General features: G+C 43.9%; 1 protein-coding gene across 1 annotated transcript; it reads left to right on the top strand.

Annotated features, from left to right (window-relative positions):
- Positions 1 to 460: 460 nt before the first annotated feature.
- LOC119267107 (ferrochelatase-2, chloroplastic-like) lies at positions 461 to 9,761 on the top strand. Its single transcript, XM_037548424.1, has 11 exons — positions 461 to 619; positions 715 to 831; positions 926 to 1,298; positions 1,717 to 1,860; positions 2,719 to 2,820; positions 5,190 to 5,293; positions 5,374 to 5,500; positions 7,824 to 7,976; positions 8,206 to 8,306; positions 8,433 to 8,634; positions 9,313 to 9,761. Exons 2-11 carry the CDS (start codon positions 782 to 784, stop codon positions 9,535 to 9,537), a joined length of 1,581 nt encoding a protein of 526 aa, XP_037404321.1. The 5' UTR covers positions 461 to 619; positions 715 to 781; the 3' UTR covers positions 9,538 to 9,761.
- Positions 9,762 to 18,381: the final 8,620 nt, after the last annotated feature.

The following is an 18,381-nucleotide window of genomic DNA, read 5'->3' as shown; positions in this document are numbered from 1 at the left end:
ATCAAGAGAAGATTACATCAGGTTGTTACAATCTCAACTATACGCATACGTCCATGCTTATCTATACAACAAAGGGAGGTACACATCCGGTCAGGTAGTTAGGATCTCTACAATATCACTAACACATATAGGTTCAAAGCAAAGTTAGATTGCATTAATAGCATCCATCCCAAGACTATAATGTACGTGTGGATTTCAGGGAGGTGCGTCGCCGAGAGCTCCTTGTCCGCGTCCCAGGCAACACTCGTTACTTTGTTTCTGAAAAAAAATGTATTACAAGGAAAAACGAGATTTGTTTGGTTTTTCTTTGTCGGGAAGGAACGGCGGGAAGGAGACATACGTTGGACCAAAAATGGATGGGCCGGCAGCGCGCCCCTCCCATGGGAAGATATTTTGATCAAAAGTCAAATCAAATCAAATATAATAATAAATCTCTAGAAAAGTTTCCACCGTTCCAACATTCGAACCCTATCCTATTGCTTCCTTCCGCTGCCACTTGCCACTTCGTCCTTCCGCTTTTTCCCCCGAAGCCCGAATCCTCTCTCTCCTCCCCGTCATAAACAGGGACCTCAAACAGGTTCTCTTGTACCTCCGCGCCTCCTCGGATTTGATTTCTTCGGTAGGCGATAAGGAACCCGAAATGCACTGGCTTGTTCCGATTACCTCTTTTTTTTTGCTCTATCCTGAATCTCCTGTCTTCTCCTATCCATGCAGTTCGTTGCGGATTTCCCTCCTGTCTGAGTACTAATTTCGCTCGGTTTCCCAACAAATTTGGATATCCATGCTCCACGTCAGGCTCGCTCCTGGGCCTGCACCGCGTAATTTATCCAGGTAATACTACCAATAGCTCCTAATACGGCTGGGACTAATTGTTTTGATGCATGTGGTCTCTAATGGGGATTGGTGGTTTGGGGTTTTGGTTCAGGAGATGGGATTCCAGTGCATACCTACATAGCTGGTGTTCCGTTCCTTGTCCAAGCAGGCTCAGTCTCTCGAGGACATATTCAATTAAATCTTCTTCGATTGGTAGCGCCACGGGACTTTGTCTTGGGCAATGTTGCCGCATCAAGCCTTTGTCCTGCAAATGCAAGCTAGGTAGGTCTTCTCAGCCGCCACCTGACTCGAGGCAACATTTTAGTGCATCTTCATCCGCATCAGAGGCGGTTCTCACTGCGCAGTCCGATATCCGGAAACTTTTTGTTGCCAATGAGAAAATCGGCGTTCTGCTGCTAAACCTTGGAGGCCCAGAGACCCTTGATGATGTCCAGCCTTTCTTGTTTAATCTCTTTGCTGATCCGGTAATTACCATCCTCATATGCAATTATGAGCCTCTTAAGTTTTTTCACTTGCTATATTTCCCAGTCTTCATTTCGCCCAAAAGATTATGTGGAGCAAGAATTTATCATTTTCCTGGAAATGTACAACAATTTACTTTGTACTCCCTCTGTAAAGAAATATAAGAGCGTTTAGATCACTAAAGTAGTGATGTAAACGCTCTTATATTTGTTTACGGAGGGAGTACTTCTCATCGAATTGTAAAGGCCAAATCAACCTTGGAGCTTTGCATCAAGTTCTACAATCATGGGATACATTTTGTAGCTAAAAAATAAAGAGCTTCAGAAGTTCATATGTGCCTCCTTACAAGTGCTTTTGAGGAAATCACACTGCAACTTATTTTCTCCTACTCATTGGCTATCTCATGATACATTATGACAGGATATCATCCGTCTTCCTAGGGTGTTCCGCTTTCTGCAGAAGCCGCTAGCACAATTCATTTCTGTTGCAAGAGCGCCAAAGAGCAAGGAAGGTTATGCATCCATAGGTGGTGGTTCACCTCTTCGACAAATTACTGATGCGCAGGTGCATTGTAGTCTTGTATTGTCTTAATTGCTAACTTCTCATGGATCCTGCACAAGTGAATCTCTTAACACAATGGATATTACTGAAATTCACTCACTACTGAACAACATAACTAAAAAGTAGTTCTGTATCACACATTAAACCTACTGTTCAGCAGAATTAAAGCTATCTGCCCAAATGACAGTAAAATGTTGAAAAAAGATTGTCTCCATAATCCTAGGAAGCACTGGAATTGCACTTATCACCAAGGAGCATAAGTGAAACAAAAACAAAAGAAACTGCTTGCTACTCATAATATAAGATCACTCGAAACCACCTACGCCTAGTCCACGAGTCACAACTCCTAACAATATAGCGATCTGTTCAACAGCTAATTGTCTGAGCAAGATGCAGCATAATGCACAACCATGCATGTTGTGAATAATTATTGTAATATTTATTCTAACCATTTATAATATTCACTTGTTTTGAAGAAAATAACCATAGGGGAAACCCATACAGTATATGTAGGAACCCATATTTGCATCCGTGGGGACTTGAACTCAGGTGGTGGGGCTGTAAATCCACTTCCCCAAATAATTGAGTTAGGCTCATTTCGTTCTTGTAATGTTCCCTCAAGCCAATGTCGCACTACTAGATGGGTTAATGAGTCACCTGACAAGAATACTTCTATTTGATGTTGAGCAAGAAAATATGTTGTTTCCCTTAGGCGTTGACCTATTTTATCATTATGATGCTAAGTAAATTAGTTAAGGTCTCCTCACTTCTCCTATATTATTCATATCTTCCCATAAACTATATACATCCTATATTATAATTCATTTTATGGTTTTACCATTTTATGGAAACCTTGTACAGGGAGAAGCACTTATGGAGGCATTATGTGGAAAGGATATCCCTGCTAAGGTGTACGTGGGAATGCGGTATTGGCATCCCTTCACCGAGGAAGCTATAGAACAAGTAGGGGCTTTTCATGTCTCCATTACGCTAGTTAGGTTCTGCTGTTTACTTTATTGATCAATTTTTTGGCATTTGTTTCTGTCTATTGAAATACTCCCTCTATAAAGAACTTTAGTGATCTAAATGCTCTAATATTTCTTTACGGAGGGAGTACATTGCCCGCCTCTCTCCATGAGTCTGGACATTTGGAGCAACTGGTTGGTGCATGAATTCAATACTGTCAGTATCAGAAGTTACTGATAACAAATGGTAGAAAATGTGTTGCCATGACAAGGAAACGAAAATAGCCTAATGCGCTATCTAATGAGAGAAACGTCTAGATTATTACCGAAAAAGGCTTTCGCCCCGCTTTATAGATAAAGCAAACCACCACAGCCCAACAGCCCAACACAAGTTCACAATGCACGCGCACACACACACATGAAGGTACGGTACAGACGAACACAGAGAGAGTACAAGAGGGTTCTACTGAGGGCACAGCTCAACAAGTCCTAAAAAAGAAAACACAAGCTGTAGTATACACCACAAATGTCTAGATTATTACAAGAAACTCCTCCTAAGCTAGTTGTTGCTCAATTATTTCACCTTCATGACGCTGATCTTTTCCCGAAGTACCTCGAGCCGGACACGCCCAAGTGCCTTGGTGAATATGTCCGCGAGCCTGATCGCAGGTGCCGATGAAGTTGACGGCAACCTTTCCATCCTCAATGCAGCCTTTTGATGAAGTTATATTGCACCTCGATGTGCTTGCTTTGGTCGTGGAAGACCGGGTTCTTGCAGAACTGAATCGAAGATTTGTTGTTCAGGCTGGCGATGAGAGGATCTGTCCCGTGGAGATCGCCGAGGAGCTGCCCAAGCCATATGCCCTGGCATGCCACTGTGGCGGCAGCGATGTACACTCGAAGGAGAACAGCGAGATGACCTTCTGCTTCCGATATTGCCAAGACACTGGGCAATAGCCGAAGAAGAGCAGTGTGACTGAGGTGCTCTTCCGGTTGTCGATGTCGCCAGCCATGTCAGCATCGCTGTAGCCGACGAGTCCCCTGTCGCCGGATTTCCTGCTGTAGCTGCAGCCGTAGTGGAGCGTGCCCGCAATGTACCTGTGCTTGACGGCGCTCATGTGCTCTCTTGTGGGCGCCGCCATGAAGTGGCTCACCATGCCGACGGCAAAGCTGATGCCCGGGCGAGTGTGAACCAAGTAGCGGAGGCTGCCGACAATGCTCTGATAGAAGGTGACATTGAACGGCGGATTTAAGCTCTTCGATGGCTTTAGGCGCGGTTCCATCGGCACGTGCCAAAAACGGAAATTGCCTAATGCGCTATTTAAAGAGAGCAATAGCTAGATTTTATTACAACCATGGTTTTCGAGTTGCGCGACTAGTCGATGAGTTGCAGAAAAATGTCGACTCAACTTAGTGTCGACTCGAGTCGCGAGTCGCGACTAGTCGCAACTGCAGACTCGACTTTTTCCGAGTCGCTACCCCATATTACAACAATAATTATGCAGGAACCATCGTATTTGCAGAAGAGGCTACGGAGGAGGCCGTTCAGTTGAGATGCCGACAAGGAGCAGTGACGAGTAGCAACTAGCGGTTGAGCATGCAACACCAATTGGAAGGTGCATGTGCAAGACGGATTCGGTGAAATGATCCATGTTAACCTTTTTTTTATAGAAGCTAGCTCAGCAGAAACGCTGAATATAGCATTGGAACAGCAACGGGAGCACAAGATGTGGCAAGCTGATGGGCGAGCAACAGCACCTAGTGGTAGCAATAGGAAGAGCAGAATGCTAGCAGCAGCATTGTGCAAAGAGCGGCAGTGACAGCTCCAGGTAAGCAGACGCCGTCAGGACTAAGTCTGGAGTTCCTTTGATGGTCACAGAGAGGGACGAACTCCAGAGGTGGGGATCAGACCAAAATTGATCAGCCCTGAGAGATCAAGATTTACCGTGGACACTGGGAAAAACAATCCGATTGGGAAGAAACGAGTTGCGGCACCGGAGCAGAAAACACTAAACCTGGGCTCAGGATACCATGTTAGAGGGGCAACTTAGATTGTACTGCATGGCCAATGGGACAAATATAATATAGTACAATAGACTTGGGGTACAAGGAAGAAAATCTAGATTACTACGTAAAGAGACCTAGACCTATACTAATACTCTTTAACACATTATTTACTTTTGGATTGTGATTGGCAATAGTATGGTAATCTGAGATGCAGTTTTAAATCTTCTAACATACAAAAAGAATATTCAAAGTTCACAAAACTTTCAATATCAATGCTATTATAGACATGGTAAATTACTTAGATATCTTACCGTAGTATTTCGTTGCACTAGATATTAATTTGTCCTCTTTGCATTGCAGATAAAAAAGGATGGAATCACAAAACTTGTTGTACTACCTCTTTACCCCCAGTTCTCCATATCGACCAGTGGTTCAAGTCTCCGTCTTCTGGAGAGCATATTCAGGTAAGTACAGTAATTTGAAATGATGAATTGCACATCGCTTTTCAAGATTATACGAGTGACACATTCAGCTGCAATGTTAGAGAGGATGAGTATCTGGTCAATATGCAACATACGGTTATTCCTTCTTGGTATCAGCGTGAAGGATATATTAAGGCCATGACAACTTTGATCGAGAAGGAATTGTTGAAATTTCCAAAACCGCAGAAGGTAAGAACCATGTTTCATGTTCTTGGTGTGCTCTCTTGACTGAAAGTAGTAGAAGGCTGTTGATATTGGAGGCGATTTCCTTGCTGTAACACAAAATATAATACTAGGCCATTCTTTCAGGCAATCTATGTGTGCCGAATTGCCAATGCTTAATATTTTCAAACTGGGCATATATTAAGACAGAAACGTTGTCATCTAGGTTACTAATAGCGTAATAAAATTAGCCACTCATCCTGACACAGGCTCTGGTTGGAACTGCTTAAGGGGGTAGAATATTTAACTTTGTAAGGGAGCAATAGGAATCACTCTTTCAGAAGTTTCTTTTATGGAGAACGCATCCTCGGTAAAAAAAATCTGAATAACCTCACTCATGCGCACCCGGGATCAACTTCCTAGTCGGTCACTCATCCTCAAATTGTGCCAAGCCAAGCATGCTTAACTTTGAGGTTCCTTGCGGATGGACTACCCAAAAAAAAAGAATTTCTTGTTGATATGTGTAGTCTATCATTCATATTAAGCCAAAATGTCACATAGATTTGTAACACTCCGTAATGGTGTCCTGGACTAGGGGGTGCTAGCCACGTCAGCCCCCAGCCATATAGGCTGGGCCGAGGACCCCCATGAAGATAAACCAAGTGGGCCTCGTTTGTTGAGCCCAGGAGAGCCAGGATTGAAGATTCCAAAGACTTGGCGTGTACTCCATAGATTCAGAGGTAGTCTTCTCCATTATTGCCCTTAGATGTAACCGACCTATGTAAACCCTAGGCACCCCTGGTATCTATATAAACCGAGGGGTGTGGGCTGTAGACAACAACTCAAACACACACGATATCGCTGTAGATCACATGTACTCTGTACCCCCTTGAAATCGACGCCGGACGTAGGGTATTACCTCTTCAAGAGGGCCTGAACCTGGGTAAACTCTTGTGTCCTTGTTACCATAGTGCCAAGACTACCGGCTCGGGACCCCCTACCTGTGATCTGCTGGGTTTGACTCCATCACTCCGGCCCGGTTCCTGTCCGTTATGTCTAGCAGGATCTAGACTGGCCCCATAGACCAACACTAGTCTTTTCTGTGCACTTTGTCCTCACTCGTGCGCACCCCTGGGACTTCTCAGTCGGTCACCCATCCTCAAATTGCTCCAAGCCAAGCACGCTTGACGTTGAGGTTCCTTGCGAATGGGCTTCTGAAAAAAGAAGATTTCGTTGTTGATATGAGTAGTCCATCATTCCTATTAAGCCAGGATGTCACATACACCCTCATTCAAAGGAACCGATGTCTTCATCGGCGTAGCAGGCCGCCCCCTCTTGGCACACGTATATGCGCCAATACCAACATCCATTTATGCCCATGTCGTGTGCCAGCACGGGCCACACGTTCCATGTACATGTCTGCGCCACTGACCCACACAAGCCCATGAAACCGCGAGGGTCGGCTCTGATACCATTTGTAACGCCTCGGCCACAGCCATCGGTTCCCGGCCGTTATGCCTGGCGGGATCGAGACTGTCCCCACAGACCAACACTAGTCTTTCTTGTGCACTTTGTCCTCACTCGTGCGCATCTAGGATCAACTTCCGGGTCGGTCACCCATTCTCATATTGCTTCAAGCCAAGCACGCTTAACTTTGAGATTCCTTTCGGATGGGCTCCCGAAAAAGAAGGAATTCCTTGTTGATATGAGTAGTCTATCATTCCTAATAAGTCAAGATGTCACAGAGGAGGACAGTGGGCCAAACCGAAGGTTTGAGCCCCTCTAGTGCACCGACGTCCCAAGCTTGGTGCGGCATGAGCCCCAACCGCCACCAAACCTGACGTGCAGAAGGGCACAGGAGGAAGAGGTGTAGCACATCTTCTGAAGGAGCAACACATATTGGGCAGGAGCTGTTGGACCCAATACCTTTGCAGAGTGGATTTGCTATTTTATTGAGCCTAATTTTGAACAGTAGCCATGCAAATACCTTCACCTTGTTGGGAGCTTTGGAAACCCAGATTAGTGCTGCGTTGGGGTCGACGTCATCTTCTGCAATGATCTGTGCGTACACATTCTTGGAGAAGGGCAGGCCGTGAACGATGAACCTTTGGCCCGGCTGATGCTCAAGGCGAAAGTCCTGCAACAAAGAAAGCGCCTCATCCAGTTCTACAGCAGTTACCCTAGTATGATAAGCTTCAAGCAAAAATATCTAATGATTGATGAAGATACATCTTAGATTATTCCTATTTTGAATCCATTTGTTTTCTTAACTTCAGACAGATCTTAGCCTTTTCAGTTTCTTTGTTCTGATGAATGAAATATTATACCTGATGGGACATGAGATTTGCAGGTTATGATATTTTTCAGTGCTCATGGAGTTCCTCTGGCATATGTTGAAGAAGCTGGTGATCCGTATAAAGCAGAGATGGAAGAGTGCGTGGATCTTATCATGGAGGAGCTCGAAAAAAGAGGAATGGCAAATCCATGTACACTTGCTTATCAGGTCAATACATCACATGCTGATACCCCGTGTATTTTACGTAAGCAACTACAGTACTCCTTGGCTTTTGCAATCACCATCCAAATGGGGATCCTATGTAGTGTGCATCGCTAGCATAACATCGATTTGGTGGTTGCTCCAGTCCAAGTACAGCAGCAGATAAACATGATGCTTAGTCTTATTTGAAGTCTTATCTGGCCTTCTAAACTAACATATTGGCATAAATTTCCAGAGCCGAGTAGGACCAGTGGAATGGCTGAAACCCTACACTGACGAGACAATTATTGCTCTTGGGCAGAGAGGGGTAAAGAGCCTTCTAGCAGTTCCCATTAGGTATACTTCTCTTAACTTGGTTTCTGCTGTCGTAATTAAAGTGATACTCTATATGTAGTATGCCCCTTATAAACTAAACTATTAGTTTGATAATCATCACTGTTTATTCTTGTCTTCTCTCTTCAGTTTTGTCAGCGAACACATTGAGACGTTAGAAGAAATTGACGTCGAATACAAGGAGCTGGCTTTGCAATCTGGTATCAAGCACTGGGGACGAGTTCCCGCTTTAGGTTGTGAGCCCACATTCATTTCAGATCTGGCGGATGCTGTTATCGAAAGCCTGCCTTATGTTGGCGCAATGGCAGTTTCCAACCTTGAGGCTCGGCAGGTAACAAGTATCACAGGACATGCAAAATGCCTTCTATTCGTGTTTTGTATGTGAATCAATCATGTCAGCTTCCAATATTCTACTCCCTCTATCAAAATATAAGACGTTTTTTTCATACAAATGGAGTATCAAAAAGCGTCTTATATTTTGATACGGAGGGAGTAATATGCATGTGGTTTTTTCAACCTAGAGTTGAACACAGGCCTGGTGATTCAATGAACCTATATCACTCAGAATATACTGGTGCAAATTGGAGCTGATTTTGTGTAACTAGTATGTACTCCCTGCGTTCGGATTTACTCGTCGTGGTTTTAGTTCAAATTTGAACCACGACAAGTAAATCGGAACGGAGGGAGTAGCATTATAAGACTTAAGACCAAATACTGAATTAGGGTCAGCAGATAATATTAAAATGGTTTAAACACAAGTGACATGCAAAAACATGCCCTAGATGGAACACCCCTTATATGAAAATCTGATTGTGGTCAAAGCGCTGATCACTCCGTGGTCAGCATAGTAGTGATTCCTTGAACGATATCCTAAATAATTGAATATCCAGTAGTTTGTAAATCTGAAGGAATTGGCATTAGGAACTGCAATTTTTAATTTAATCAAGAAGCAGACTTACACTCGTTCACAGTAGAATTTCCAGTGAAAAATGGTGAATTATCTTTGCAGTCACTGGTGCCACTTGGAAGCGTGGAGGAGCTGCTAGCAGTCTACGACTCGAAACGCGACATGCTGCCTCCTCCGGTGATTGTGTGGGAGTGGGGCTGGACGAAGAGCGCCGAGACATGGAATGGACGTGCTGCTATGCTGGCCGTGTTGGCTCTCCTGGTGCTGGAGGTAACAACCGGACAGGGGCTCTTGCACCAGTGGGGTGTCTTGCCACCTCTCCCTTAACAAGCGGGGATGGATGGATGGATGGATTTCAGGTCTCCCCTTGAGGGGATCTGATCGTAATTTTGGTTCATTTGTGGAATGTCCTGATGCTATATATGATGGATTGATTTGCCTTACGCCAAGAAAGGAAAATATGGACTGAATTCGCCGGTGTAAATATGCTAGACTGAAGAGAGCTTTACATTATTATTAACCAATAAGAGCTGTCGAATCGTTGGCTACAAGATCACAAACAAAAGCTGGAGCCTCGCTCTGCCAAACATATTTATTTTCTTGAAGAGAGAACGCCTCTGGCTTCTGATGCACATCTTTTAGTAAACTCAAATGATAAAAATAAGACAGTTGATTTTTAGGCTCCCCAAGCGAACGCTCTTCCTTTATAAAAAAAAGCGAACGCTCTTCCAACATCGTTCGTGCATGTTCTGTACAGAGTGAACAAAGATGAGCTCATTTCCCCCTCATCATGTCACCCACTCCCTCTCATTTCCGCCCGCTGTATCATCTCTCCTGTCCACCACACCTCTCCTAGCGAGGTGACGCGGCGGCAGCCCGGGGATTCCTGGCCTTCTATCCAGGCCTGTGGTGCGGGGCGGGGGTGGTGATGGTGGCCCAGCCTGCGCGGTGGTGGTCGCGGAGCACGAGCAACGCCCCAGCCGCCGACATCGCGAGGGGATGCAATGTGCCCAACTGGTGGGTGGGTGGGTGGGGGGATATGCTAGATGTTAGAAGGGAGAGAGAGATTTGGTGGAATAGTTCATTGTGTTGCTTGAGCCTCGTGGGCATATATATATATATATATAGGAGTACAATCATCTACTTGGAGTACAAGACAAGGCAGAACAAATCCTAGTCTATCTCGTCTTTCCTAATAAACATTATACTCAACATCCCCCGCAGTCACAACGGTAGCGACGCAGACGGTGAGACTGGAGAAGAATCTGAAGGCAAGCCGACGGACACCCCCCACAGTCGTAACGGTCGATGCATTGCGGAGTCGTGGCTGGAGTGGAAACCAACGAGGTTGCTCAAGCAGGCGGTAGCCCTTTGTGCCATTTGTCGATGTAGCCGAGAGCGTGGGTGGTGGAGCCGTGGTCGAGGTAGCCGTGCGAAGAATGTCGTGGTCGATGTCGAGTCGGGGTGGCCGGTGTCGAGGAAGTCGCCGTGGAGCCGCGGGCGCAAGGGGGCGCCAAGTTAGCATGGGCGCAGTGGTGTTGAAGTAGTGGTGCGCCGGGAAGATGTTGACGACGCGTCGCTGCGGGTTTGCCAAGCCCGGGGACACATCGTAGACGAAGGCACGCATTAGTGTTGCCAGCATCGGGCATGCATAGACGGACGAAGACGAAGTTGATGAAGGGCCACACCAGGCTTGCCAGGCCCGGGGAAACGTCGTGGACGAAAGCACACATCGGTGTTGCCAGCACCGGGCATGCATAGACGAGGACCTGCACAAGTTGTACGCCATGTTAGAGGAGTCGGAGAGGCCAGCAGAGAAGGACTTGACGACGGTTGCGGCGTCAATCAGCGCGGGGCCGATGTCGCCTGCGGTTGTCGGAGTAGACGAAGTGGTCGGGGTAGATGACGACGATGCTGGTGACAGGCTGATGCTGGACGAAGATGAAGGAGGTGGACGGGCGGCGGCTACGTGGATAGCGGCGGCGGCGGCCAAAGAAGAGCGGCGGCTAGGTTAGGAGCGCGGCGGTGGTGCTCGAAGTATGCGAAGAACCCAACAGCATGACGAAGACCGGCGCGGACGGCGTCGTTCCCGCGCCAAGGGAGGTGGCGCGACGCATACCACGGGAAGTCAACGCGCGTTGATAGAGGCAAATGTGTCCCGTCTTTCGATGAGATGATGGATATCTGATAGAGGCGGGGTGTCCCGATCTTTCGATGAGATGATAACTATCGATTTGGTGGAGACGACTTTGACGATCCGACTACAAACGTGCAACGACGTTCTGCCTTAGCAATCGCTAAACCAACTCCGAGAGGTTATTGACCACGCCGGAACACGATCAACCTGACCACGAAGGTCTATTCCTGCAAGCAATCGAAGAACAAGCAAGAATATGATAAAAGCAATCTGAATATTGTGAGTATATATGAAGTATTGATAGATAAAGGTGGGGATCCGTAAGCGGTCTTGGTCTGGTCGTTGGACACAAACGAAGTACACGAAGTTGCAATGGCTAACTTTTAACTAAACAAATCCCAAGGAAAAGCTACTAGATGGATCTACTTATATAGGAGCAAGGGGTGGCGGCCAAGGAGGTGGGAGGACGTCCCAAGGCAGCCTAAAACTAAATCTAGGTCGTACAAGGCCAATGGGCCCAAGTGGAGGTGATGTAACACCTTTGGACTTGTAATTTGACTCGGATTCTGCTGCAGCATCAGATTGTTTCGTCCACAACTCAATGCTCCGGACGAATTTGAAGGTGATTCCAATTGGGTTGGAAAATGCGCGAAATCTAGTTTCCAACAAAAAAAGAATCACCCAATTCGGAGTCCGTATGAAAAACTTGTGTGCGTTTTGAGTCAGGTGTGTCTGTGCAGTCCGAATCTGAATCCAGAACGTGAGAGACTTGGACTCTATCTTCTCTTGGGCCAAAAGTGACGTGAGAGAACTTTTTGGACAGCAAATAAACATCTCTTTCTTCCTTATCTTCATATGTGGATTGTACAAATGTCCCATACACCTGCAATTAGACAAAACACAAAAGTGTGTGAAGTATTTTTGTTCTGGATAACATAAATAGATTATTGAATAGTTTGCACTAGAAATCACCTGACAAATATGCATATATGCAATATTTTTGGTCATATCCAAGGTAGTCATGTCCTCATCATCCTCCCCTTCTTGAAAATAAAGCCGTCCTCGGCGTTGCTTAATCTGAAATGTGGCTAACAAAAGAGACAAGGTGTACATGTTGTATATGTATATGTCATCCATTTTAACTTCCCTTGATTTTTGCACATATGTCACATGTATACATGAGTAACTTTCATTGTTCATAAAATCTAAAGCCAAAAAATTATCACAGGAAGTAGAAGGTATGAAAATATTGGAACTCAGTTTGCACATATAAGTGAAGCTCTTATTCTCTTCAAAAGATTGGCAATGTTCATCATTAAACCATCCTAACTTCGATGAATAAACCTTACTTGCATCAAATTTACATGCTACAACATGCTTAAATAAGCAAACATGCAATAAGTCATTGGACACAGAATCATCATCAAGATTAGAGGTCATATCAAAATGATTACACATTGGTTCTTTTGCATCAACAGTTAATTCAATGGGTGCACTCAAAATTGTTGATATTTCAGTTGTTTGATCACATGACGCATTCATGACAGTAACAAGAGTCTCTAAAATAGGTGGTGTGCTCAAATCAACAGGTAACTCAACACATGATGCATTCAAGTTAACTAGGCATGCTTCATTCTCATGTGAAGTTATATCATCAATACCTTTACTGTTACCTCGCAAAGATGTAGCTGATGTAGGTACGGACGCTGACAATGTACCATACTCTTGAGATGATATTGCGCTCACAATCCGAGGTGGGGCTGCTCTAGTAGGTGCAATAGTGGAGTAACCAACCGGCGATGGTGAGCATGAACTGGAATAGTAGTTGTTGTAGTCACCCAATGCATCCTCCTGTATCTGTCTCTCAAAGGTACAAGCACGGACATACATACCAGTAATGCAACAAGGAATATACCGAAATCTTGCCTGAATATCATGGTTTAAACCACCAAAAAATCTATTCATTGTATCATCCTCAGATTCTTCTATGTCACAATGATGCATATAAGATTTGAACTCTTGGTAGTAAGCATGAACATTGTTACTGCCTTGTTTTAATTGCTCCAATTTGCAACACAATTCACGACGATAGTAAGGAGGAAAAAATTGTTGTCTCATTACAGCTTTCAAAACTTTCCAAGTTGTGGGTTGGTTATCAATGTTTTTCTTACAATGTACACTCCACCAAACAGAAGCAAAACCAGTAAATGCTCTAATGGTAGCTCGTACTCTCTCAAGTTCAGAAAAATCATGGTGACTAAAAACTTGTTCTACTTCAAGCTCCCAAGCTAGATAAATAGCAGGATTAAATCTACCCTCAAATGATGGTAAAGAGATAACCTGACCATATGCTTGTGTGTGTTGTCCCAACTCTCGTGATGGTGAAGATGTGTCCGTCGTCCAAGAACTTCTATCTCTGGAACCTGTCATGATTAGTAGAAACAAGAACCAAAATTCGAGAATAATGTTCCTATGAACTACTAGGATGTGGTTGTAAAGTGCTCACAGTAAAGCAAATATCAATATCTTACAAGTTCTTACCATGCGGCAGGTGGTGACAGGTAACCAACGGTGTCAAATAACTCCGAAGATTGTGTAAAGCGATTGCCAGGGGAACGTGCGTATACACGGTGTAGAAATATGTGGAGCTGGGTTGGCTATATATGGTAGCAAAAGATTAGCAATAATCAATTCAGAGATGCAATGTTGAATAAACGCTCAACGACGGTACTGTGCTGGTCCTAGGCTAGACCGAACTAGAGACGCGAGCCTAGAATACTAATGAGGTCACGTCGTAGCACAACCAGCATCAATGAAGGATACTAAGTAGCTCTGGACAGCAAGATATAAGTGAAGATCACAACGGCAGTAAAGATAATGATGTGAAACAACAGCCAAGCTGTTTTACTGAACAGTGCACAAAACAGATTCCAATCCGAATTCAACTACAAGATTGAGTCTAAAAAGATCCGAATTTTGTTTTTTTTCTCTTTTTTTTTCCTCACACTTTTTTTTCTTTCTCTCCTTTTTTTCTCTGACTTTTTTTTTCTCTATTTTTTTTTCTCTCTTTTTTTCTCCCTCTTTCCAAAACAAACTAGATCTCAACTATTATTATGACAATGAATGGTGGGTAGCACGTGGTGGAAATTGATGGATGGGTGGTGGACAGCGGAAGAGATAATGATGCAGCGGTGGCGTGACTAATGTGAACAGAACTCGAAACTCTAACTAGACACTAAGACCAACAACTCGACACGACGATGCAACCGATAATTCAACTATGCAAGCAATGAAAAGAAAATTGCAAAGGCTCAGATTGGCTTGGACCAAGGATGAATAGATCTAACTCTTTTTTGTGGCTTTTTCTTGGACAACAGGTAAGAAAATAAATCTAATCTAGGAAAACTGGAAATTCTCACCGAGCAACCTGAAAACTGATACCACTTGATAGAGGCGGGGTGTCCCGATCTTTCGATGAGATGATAACTATCGATTTGGTGGAGACGACTTTGACGATCCGACTACAAACGTGCAACGACGTTCTGCCTTAGCAATCGCTAAACCAACTCCGAGAGGTTATTGACCACGCCGGAACACGATCAACCTGACCACGAAGGTCTATTCCTGCAAGCAATCGAAGAACAAGCAAGAATATGATAAAAGCAATCTGAATATTGTGAGTATATATTAAGTATTGATAGATAAAGGTGGGGATCCGTAAGCGGTCTTGGTCTGGTCGTTGGACACAAACGAAGTACACGAAGTTGCAATGGCTAACTTTTAACTAAACAAATCCCAAGGAAAAGCTACTAGATGGATCTACTTATATAGGAGCAAGGGGTGGCGGCCAAGGAAGTGGGAGGACGTCCCAAGGCAGCCTAAAACTAAATCTAGGTCGTACAAGGCCAATGGGCCCAAGTGGAGGTGATGTAACACCTTTGGACTTGTAGTTTGACTCGGATTCTGCTGCAGCATCAGATTGTTTCGTCCACAACTCAACGCTCCGGACGAATTTGAAGGTGATTCCAATTGGATTGGAAAATGCGCGAAATCTAGTTTCCAATAAAAAAGAATCACCCAATTCGGAGTCCGTATGAAAAACTTGTGTGCGTTTTGAGTCAGGTGTGTCTGTGCAGTCCGAATCTGAATCCAGAACGTGAGAGACTTGGACTCTATCTTCTCTTGGGCCAAAAGTGACGTGAGAGAACTTTTTGGACAGCAAATAAACATCTCTTTCTTCCTTATCTTCATATGTGGATTGTACAAATGTCCCATACACCTGCAATTAGACAAAACACAAAAGTGTGTGAAATATTTTTGTTCTGGATAACATAAATAGATTATTGAATAGTTTGCACTAGAAATCACCTGACAAATATGCATATATGCAATATTTTTGGTCATATCCAAGGTAGTCATGTCCTCATCAATATCGCTTTGGTGGAAGTCGACTTTGACGATCCGACTACGAACGTGCGAGGACGTCGCGCCTTAGCAATCGCTAAACCAACTCCGAGAGGTTATTGACCACGCCGGAGCACGATCAACCTGACCACGAGGGTCTGTTTCCTGCGAGCAAACGAAGAACAAGCAAGAAACTAAGATTGCAATCTGGATATTGCGAATATAAGATGAAAGCTTTATTGATCAAGGTGGGGTTCTGTGACGCCTTTGTCTGGTCGTTGAACACAAACGAAGTACGCGAAGTTGCAGCTATGGCGAACTTTAATCTAAACAAAACCCAAAGTCTAAACGGTGCCCTAAGGGCTGTATATATGGAGGAAGAGAGGGGGAATTTTGTGGCCCTTGGTGGAGGGGTCCGAAATCAACCCTATCTCTTGTTTCCCCACACATACGGACTCTAAAAATAGCCTATACTAATGTATTTCGAAATTACATGGGCCTGGCCCAATAAAAAGGTGACACAACACCTATAATAGCCTCTGGACGAAATTTATGAAGTGGCATCTTGTATATTTCGTCCAAGGCTTCATGCACTCATTATGGTGGCTTCAAAGACCCGAAATCATCACTCGTAACTCCGTTCTTGTTCCCCTTGCGCATGCCATCATCTCCATGCTTTCTCTCGCTCCAATGTTTATCCTTCTCCAAGCTAGGCCCTTCATTTGTAAGCAAAACAAATGTATCCAATTTAGGCAGCATCATATTCTCATTAACATTAGAATCATTACCAAGAAACGAAAGTACCTGGTAATTTAGTTGGCGTGCGCGAGCTCTAGTAATTGGTCCAATATGTATAGCACCAGGGGCTGTGGGTGTAACAATGGTATTGATGTTCTCATCATCCTCCCCTTCTTGAAATGAAGTCGTCCTCGACGGAAGCTCATCTTCCTCACCCAAATAAGGCTTCAAATCTGCAATGTTAAAAGTGGGACTAACCCCAAAATCTGCAGGCAGCTCAAGTTTGTATGCATTATCATTTATTTTCTCTAACACCTTAAAGGGACCATCAACACGTGGCATTAGCTTTGATTTACGCAAATCGGGAAATCTATCTTTACGCAAATGTAACCAAACAAGATCTCCAGGTGCAAACACAACATGTTTTCTACCCTTATCTCCAGCAAGTTTATATTTAGCATTCATACGCTCAATGTTTTCCTTAGTTAACTCATGCATTTTTAAAACCAATTCAGCACATTGTTTAGCATCAAAATTAACCTTCTCCGAAGATGGAAGAGGCAACAAATCAATAGGTGCACGAGGTAGGAAACCATACACAACTTCAAAAGGGCACATCTTAGTAGTAGAATGCAATGAACGATTATAAGCAAATTCAATATGAGGCAAGCATTCCTCCCACATTTTCTTATTACTCTTCAAAACAGCCCTAAGCATAGTAGACAATGTTCTATTGACTACTTCAGTTTGGCCATCAGTTTGGGGGTGACAAGTAGTACTAAAAAGCAGTTTAGTCCCCAACTTAGCCCATAAACATCTCCAAAAGTGGCTAAGAAATTTAGTATCACGATCTGAAACAATAGTATTTGGCACACCATGCAAGCGGATAATTTCACGAAAGAACAAATCAGCAACATTAACAGCATCATCACTTTTATGACATGGTATAAAGTGTGCCATTTTCGAGAATCTATCCACGACAACAAATATGCTATCCCTCCCCTTCTTTGTTCGAGGTAAACCTAAAACAAAGTCCATAGATATATCCTCCCAAGGAACACTAGGTATAGGCAAAGGCATATATAAACCACGAGGATTGAGTCGTGACTTAGCTTTTTGACATGTAGTGCAGCGAGCAATAAAACGCTCAACATCCCGTCTCATTTTTGGCCAAAAGAAATGTGTAGCAAGTACGTCCTCCGTCTTCTTCACGCCAAAGTGTCCCATTAATCCTCCTCCATGCGCCTCCTGCAACAACAAAAGACGAACGGAGCTAGCTGGAATGCATAGCTTGTTAGCACGAAACACAAATCCATCGTTAATGACAAACTTGTTCCACATTCTTCCTTCTTTACAATTCTGCATTACATCTTTAAAATCAGCATCATGCACATATTGATCTTTGATGGTCTCCAAACCAAATATTTTGAAGTCAAGTTCTGAAAGCATAGTATAGCGACGAGACAATGCATCAGCAATAACATTTTCTTTTCCCTTCTTGTGTTTAATGACATAAGGGAAAGTCTCAATGAATTCAACCCATTTAGCATGTCTATGATTCAGTTTAGCTTGACTTTTAATATGTTTCAAAGATTCATGATCAGAATGTATAACAAATTCTTTGGGCCATAAATAATGTTGCCATGTTTCTAAAGTCCGAACAAGAGCATATAATTCTTTATCATAAGTAGAATAATTCAGACTAGGCCCACTCAATTTTTCAGAAAAGTATGCAACCGGTTTGCCATCTTGTAATAACACACCTCCTAATCCAATTCCACTAGCATCACATTCAAGCTCAAAAGTCTTATTAAAATCAGGAAGTTGGAGTAAAGGAGCATGTGTCAACTTATCTTTCAATACCATGAAGGCTTCTTCCTGTGCGGTACCCC

Source organism: Triticum dicoccoides, chromosome 1A, assembly GCF_002162155.2.
Source record: "Triticum dicoccoides isolate Atlit2015 ecotype Zavitan chromosome 1A, WEW_v2.0, whole genome shotgun sequence".
NCBI lineage: Eukaryota > Viridiplantae > Streptophyta > Magnoliopsida > Poales > Poaceae > Triticum > Triticum dicoccoides.
This window is presented reverse-complemented; position numbering and strand designations above follow the sequence as displayed.

Bases quoted from the DNA above. Each gene is read 5' to 3' on its own strand.
- LOC119267107 (XM_037548424.1), top strand. From the start codon at position 782: ATGCTCCACGTCAGGCTCGCTCCTGGGCCTGCACCGCGTAATTTATCC. The intron at 832-925 runs GTAATACTACCA...GTTTTGGTTCAG, and splicing joins GCACCGCGTAATTTATCCAG to GAGATGGGATTCCAGTGCAT. The intron at 1,299-1,716 runs GTAATTACCATC...ACATTATGACAG, and splicing joins TTAATCTCTTTGCTGATCCG to GATATCATCCGTCTTCCTAG.